Below are 6,245 nucleotides of genomic sequence, written 5' to 3' on the forward strand. Positions count from 1 at the left end.
AGGCATTTGCTGCACCTGAAGGAGAATTCCCACACACAATGATCCACAGACCCACAGCCTGCATTTGTCATCCCAATTTGTCACGGGCTCAGTGAACTGGCACCAAGAGCACAGCTCTTGGGAATTGCTCTGATCCCCTTAAAGCTCACAAACTCCAGCAGATCTCTCATGTCAACAGGCTGTGGGATAGAGTAAACAGAGAAAGCTTTGGAGAAACCGGTCCAAGCATGCCATATCTGCTTTATACTAGGCTATTTAAACTCCATTAGCAAATAGGTTCATCTTGTCTTTCGCTCTGGGATCTGCTGTATGTTTTCCATTAGCCTACAGCAAAGTCTCTTTTTTCTAATGTGATTTCCAAGCCAACTGCTTCAGCAGAAGAGTAAGACTGTTCAGATGGAATAGCATTCACTCTTATAGGTGATGCATTACTGGTCTACATCAGCTCCACACAAGCCATCCAGCAACAGGAGATGGTCTGATGCAATTCTGAGACAGGTCCTGCAAGCGCTTCTCTGAACACAAGGTGGGCTCAGTCCTACCCTCAGTACCTCCAGTGCAGAAAGGTGACACTGACTTGGAAGAGAAGCTCAGTTTGTACAGCTACACACCTGCCTTGGGACAGCAAATCTGATACTCCCAAGCCTTGCACATGAAACCTGGCTGTGAGATACCTCTGTGAGGGTGGCAATGCACAGGCCAGCAAGGTTTTGGAGGAGAGAGAGGAGTGAAAGCTCATCCCAGGGAGATCAGCTCCTTCATTAAAAAAAAAATAAAAAAATAAAAAAGAGCTGCCACTGCCCCTAGCCTCATCAGTACACCCTGCAGAGAGAGATATCCCAGGCACGTCCCACCTCCCTTCCCAGAATGTATTTTAAGATCAGGCAAATATATTTCTTCACTGGCAGCAAAGCTCGGGAGTCAAACCCCAGCAGGTTTAATCCATCTGGTGTCACTCTCCCCAGCACCTGGATAGAGTCAAGCACCTGGCTGATCCAGACAAAATCCAACAAGCTTTTGCAGCAGGATTTGGATAGAAACCTCAGTGGATCCTGGCACATCTTAAAGCTGTCCGCTCTGAGGATTTGTTAAGAAGGGCCATGCAAGCTGTAACCTGAGACTGCTGCTCGCCACTATCTATGGCTTGCATCTTTCCTGGAAACGGGGCATCCCCAAGTCACAGGGGTCAGCTGCAGCTCATGATTATAGTCCTTGTAGCCCCACATCACTCCCTCGACCACGTGTTTTCCATATAACAGTAGAGGAAATGCCCAACTCTATCAAAACCACATGCAAAGCATTAATCATCAAGCAAAGCTTGGCTGGTGCTCAGGGTCGGGAACAGCTCTATGCTTTTAAGTCCAGGTGGAGGTGGTGCCCAGCGCCTGCTGCAGCCCGTCAGCCAGGAGACAGGAGCACTCGTGTCAGGCTTGTCCTGCGGAGAGCCACTGCTTTTGTAACACGAGAAGCTGGCAGGCACCGCTCTCTCAATCAACTGACTGGAGTCACTTGCAATTTACACTACAGCCTGGGAAGTAAGCTCCTCTGGGTCCGGGGCAGGAGGCTCACTGGGGAAGCTCAATGTCTTGCTTTACCACGGCTACACCAAGTCCATCAGCCAGAGGTGCCTCCCACAGCACATTCACCAGCTCTGCAAATACAAGCTCCTTTTAACAAGTCTTAATAATTGAGCTACTCCCAAAGAAGCAGTAATTACATCTGCCCCAGGGCAGGGAGAGGGGCCAGGTGATTTCACAAGACCGAGGGGACAGAGGGTCTGAGTGACAGCTCCAGCCTGGCGAGCAGGACAAGGCAGCCCTGGAGCATCAAGATCCACTGGCAGCCAGGAGCTGGGCTCCTTTCCTATGCACATATGCCAGAGCTCAAATTTTCTCCAAAGGCCTTCCAAAATGGAAGGGAAACTTTTATTTTAAGAGCAATCAAAAAAAAAAAAAAACCCAACCAAAAAACAAACCCCCAATCTTTGGTGTCACATAAGGAAGGGGAGGAAAGGAAGAAAAAAAGATCTCGTGTAAAACACGAAACACTGTCAAGGGAGTGCTATGGTACAAAGGCACAATCCAATATGAACATATAATCTATGTACAGCCGTGCCAGCAGCACGGGGTGCAGAGCCAAGTCCAGTCCGGTGCCCGCCACCCTCACCAGGGTCTCCAGACTGAGTCGGCTGTGCCAGGTGGCGGGCCTGGTGGCGAGGCAGCAGTGGCAGCTGTGGGCGGGCCACCATACAGAGGCAGCACAGCTCCACCAGGAGCAAAGGCAGTGCTGGGGATGAGGAAGGCAAACTGCCCGTCAGAGGCCGGCAGCAGCTGGAAGCCACCGTACACCTTGGCTGCATCGGCACCCGGCTTGCAGGGCATGCCCGGGAGCGGCCCCACGCCACCGCCTGGAGGAACCAGAGGTGGCCCAAAGGCTGCGGCTGGTGGCAACGGGGGTGGTGGGGGGGGCGCAGGGTAGTTCATGGTGTTGATCTGGGTCATGCAGCTGGCCAGGTGGCCCAGGAGCCGGGTGCGCACCTCAGTGTTGACACCCTCGCAGGTGGAGAGGAACCGTGTCACCTCGTTCATGCACTCGCTGAAGCCGGCTCGGTACTTGCCCAGTACTGTGGGGTCTGTGCTTAGGGCAGCTGTGGGAGAAGAGAGGCACACAGCAGTTAGCAGGCTCCACAGGGAAGAGGGGTGCACAGCCCACCAGCATTGCATGCTATAGACCCTCTGAGTTAGGAATCCAGACGGGGAAAGCAGTCCCTCTGGCAGTATGTCTTGTATTCCCAAGTGCCACGTATTAGGTGGAGAGCACAACCCCTTTGCTACCAAGTCCACCAGCACCAGGGACCAAGGTGAGAAAGAGACAAGTCCCAAGAATCGCCTTATGTCCCCCCCTACACTGCAGACCCAGGCTAGAAACACAGTCCCTCCAGTGGCTCTTGTGCCTCTCACGCCCCCAAAACAGATCCATGTGCAGAACACACCTCTGCTAGGAGAGGAAACTCAGGCTGGGACTCCAGCACCAGAAATGTACAAACAACACAGTGACTTCCCCAGCATCTCCTTATTGGGAATACTAGCACAAAGCATGATGCCCCTCACTACCCCCCAGCAGCAGGGATGGAGCACTGTGTCCCCCATGACTCTCCACTACACGGGACTCAGTGCAGAGCCACTGGCACCAGGAATACAGGTACAGAACACACTACCCTCCATCACTCGCCGGGGATGCAGGTGCAGAGCCTGGTGCTCCTGGTACCCTCTCCACTGAGCAGGCAGGCAGTGTGTGACGCCCCCGGGATGCAGGCAGCGCCACCCCAGCTCCCTCACTCCGGTTCCCCCTCGGGACTCACCAGTCATCTGGGCTCGCTGGAGGCTCCGCAGGTGCTTGACGGTCATCTCCAGAATGTCGGCCTTCTCCAGCTTGGAATGCCGGGAGCTCTGCGGGAACAGGCGGGGCTCAGACCGGCCCGGCAGCGCCGTTTGCCCCCGCACCCCCCGCCCCGACCTCCCTGCGCTTACATCCTTCTTCAGCGCGTCCAGGATGAGCGTCTTCAGCTGCCCCAGGCTCTCGTTGATGCGCGCCCGCCGCCGCTTCTCCATGATAGGTTTGGAGGACTGCAAGAGAGGCGACATTCAGCGTCCGCCGCGGCTCCGCACGGCGCTGCCCGTTCCGTCCCATCCCGTCCCGGCCGCTCTTCTTACCTTGCGGTGCTCCGCCGCCGTCTTCGGCTTATCGGGCGTCGCATTGACGCTGGCGGGGGTGGCGGCCACCGGCGAGGCGCTGCTCTTCTCCATCAGGTCGGCCGGCATGGTGCGCCGCCGGGAAGAGGCGCCGCGGCGGCGGCGGCAGTGGCGGGGCCGGGCCGGGCCGTGCGGAGCGCTCGGGGCGGCGGCGGCGGGGCCGGCGGGGCGCGGGTGCCGCGCGCCCTTGGCCGCCCCTACTTATATAGCGCGCGCCGCACGCGCGCGGCTCGTGTGAAACGTCCCCCGCCGCCGTTCCCACACTCGCGCCCAGCCAATGGGCGCCGCCCGCACGCGGCCCCGCTCGTGGACGGCGCCCGCCCATGGGCTGCGCGCCGCGCGGCGCCCGCCGGCCAATGGCGCGGGGCGGGCGGCCGCGGTTTAACCCCTTGGGCACCGCCCGCGACGGGGGGGGCGCGGGGAGCGCCGCGCTAATTACCGGGTTAATTGGCGCCCGTGGCAGGCGCTGCCCCGCCCGCTCCCCTCGGGGACCGCCGGCCCTGGGGCGGGCTGCGCTGTGGGGGGCCGCGGCCCTCCGGGGTGATGGCCGGGACGCGGCGGGCCCGGCCCAGCTGTGGTGGCCGGAGCGCAGCTACTGTTTGCGGGGGCTGCGGCAAAGCGCGGGGCGCGCTGCGGTGGCTGCGTCCTCCCACGGTGTCCGCGGCACTGCCGCGGTCGCCCAGGTCTCTCCGGGGCAACCTCGGTTTTCCCACAGCAGACCGGGTCTCCCCTCGGTCGCCCAGGTGTCCCCACGGCCGCCCGGGCCGTGCCACATGGTGCTGCCCCTGCCCCCCGCAGATGTGGCCGGGGCTGGGCAGGGTCGGTGCCCGGAGGAGCGCGGGGCACGGGGCAGGTGCGCGGTGGCACACTCGGGACCGCGGGTTCTGCTGCCCGGCTCGCACGCCAGCCTGGCGGCGGGGGCACAGACGCCGTGCTGCGTGCGCTGACATCGCGGGCACAGGCGAAACCGCAGGGAGGGAGGTGCCTGTCCCTCGGCCCTGGCCCAGCCGCCCTGCTGCCACCTCCGGCTGGTTTGGACAGTTTGTGGGTTACTTTAAAAAAAAAGAAAAAAAAAAATTTGCCTGGGGACTTGAATCCTTTTTTTTCTCCCCTCCGCTTGACTGACTTTCTCACACTCCTATTCCCATAGTCTGCCAGCTAGGCCTGAGTCATCCTGCCAAGAACTAGACCTGGCCTATTCAAAAATGTGCTCACTCGCTCTGTCTGTCTCTCTCTCTTTTTTTTTTTTTTTTTTTCCTTTTTTGAGTATACACAGTAATGTTTTTCCACCTCCTCTTGTACCTGATCTGCACCTGTACAGGGCCAATCCCACACGTATCACCCGATCTTGCCTTTTCAGAGACCGTGAGAAAAATAAAGTTCAAGAAAGAAGAGACATGTTTGCAGATCTCACCGGTGCAAAGCCCTCGTCCCTGCAGAGGCTTGCCTGCTGAGCCTTCAGAGTTTAAAAAAAGAAAAATAAATAAAAGGGAGAGTGTCATGTTTAAAACTGCGGAAAAGTACAAATCCAGGCTTTCTTTTAGCTCCTTGATGGAGCCTTTTGATTTAGGAAAAAAAACAAAAAAACAAAAAAAAACCAGCCTTCAGCTGTAAGGTTTAACTTCAGATGAACAATATTTGACGTAAGTTTCAATTATCTAGGCAGCTGGACAAACTCGAGTGAGGAAAAGACCGAGACTGCACTGGGAAGTCAGTGCCGAAAAGCACTTTCAAAGTTATCTTCGTGGGGAAATCGGAGACATCAGATTAGCCTGAAAACTGCAGTATGTTTTTGGAGAGCTTAAAAAGTTCTCCGCTGGATCAATATTTCTTCTAGCGCTGATACTTGCATATATTGATGGGGAAGAAAGTTATGACGATTACTGAGCTGGTGTCCTCTCTCCCTCCTGCGGGGATTTGCAAAGGGCTGAGGAAATGCGGCGCTGGGCAGCCCGGTCCCTCCCGGCCGGAGTGAGAACAGGCTGCAATTATGTCTATGTTTGTGGTAGCCGAGGAGCTGCAAACCGCCTGTAATTGCCGGCAACAGGTCGGTGTCTCTGTGGGACGAGAGCGGGGCAGGCAGCAAGAACAGGCTGTCATTAGGGGCTGCCAGCCCTCGCCCACACCGGGAACCTGCCGGGCAGCAGCTCTCCGGGCCGCGCTCCCACCCTGCCCACTGCAGAGCCTGCCCGGTGCCTTTCCCTTCTGGGGTGTGTGAGATGCCGGGCTGTGGGGACTGCGCCTCTAAAAGCGTCTGCTTCGGTGGAGGCTCCTTAGATCCATCAGCGAGTGCTGAGCAGGGCAGCGGGAGCAGCGACACTGGTGTGTGTGTCCCTGCTCCACATCTCCTCCGCCTGCCTGCTGCTGCCAAATGCCTTCATGTGCAAGGGTTGTGATCTCCAAGCGGAAGCACGTATACTTGTGAATTCCCCAGGGATCAGGAGAGGAAGGGGAGGATTTGCATGGAAGGATGTCTCTGGAAATGAAATGGCT

The 6,245-nt window shown here is 57.6% G+C and overlaps 1 protein-coding gene across 1 annotated transcript; it reads right to left on the reverse strand.

Moving 5' to 3' along the window:
* Positions 1-891: 891 nt before the first annotated feature.
* On the reverse strand, positions 892-3,903 carry HES1 (hes family bHLH transcription factor 1). Its single transcript, XM_005527100.3, has 4 exons — positions 3,714-3,903; positions 3,531-3,626; positions 3,362-3,449; positions 892-2,647 (listed from the first exon to the last, which is right to left on the reverse strand). Exons 1-4 carry the CDS (start codon positions 3,819-3,821, stop codon positions 2,163-2,165), a joined length of 777 nt encoding a protein of 258 aa, XP_005527157.1. The 5' UTR covers positions 3,822-3,903; the 3' UTR covers positions 892-2,162.
* Positions 3,904-6,245: the final 2,342 nt, after the last annotated feature.

Source organism: Pseudopodoces humilis, chromosome 11 (assembly GCF_049639895.1).
Source record: "Pseudopodoces humilis isolate 2021_Gansu_Grassland_sample_001 chromosome 11, ASM4963989v1, whole genome shotgun sequence".
Lineage (NCBI taxonomy): Eukaryota > Metazoa > Chordata > Aves > Passeriformes > Paridae > Pseudopodoces > Pseudopodoces humilis.

Coding starts and splice junctions, on each gene's coding strand:
- HES1 (XM_005527100.3), bottom strand. CDS start 3,821: ATGCCGGCCGACCTGATGGAGAAGAGCAGCGCCTCGCCGGTGGCCGCC. Junction 3,627..3,713: donor CGGCGGCGGAGCACCGCAAG/GTAAGAAGAGCG, acceptor CCTCTCTTGCAG/TCCTCCAAACCTATCATGGA. Junction 3,450..3,530: donor TGGACGCGCTGAAGAAGGAT/GTAAGCGCAGGG, acceptor CTGTTCCCGCAG/AGCTCCCGGCATTCCAAGCT.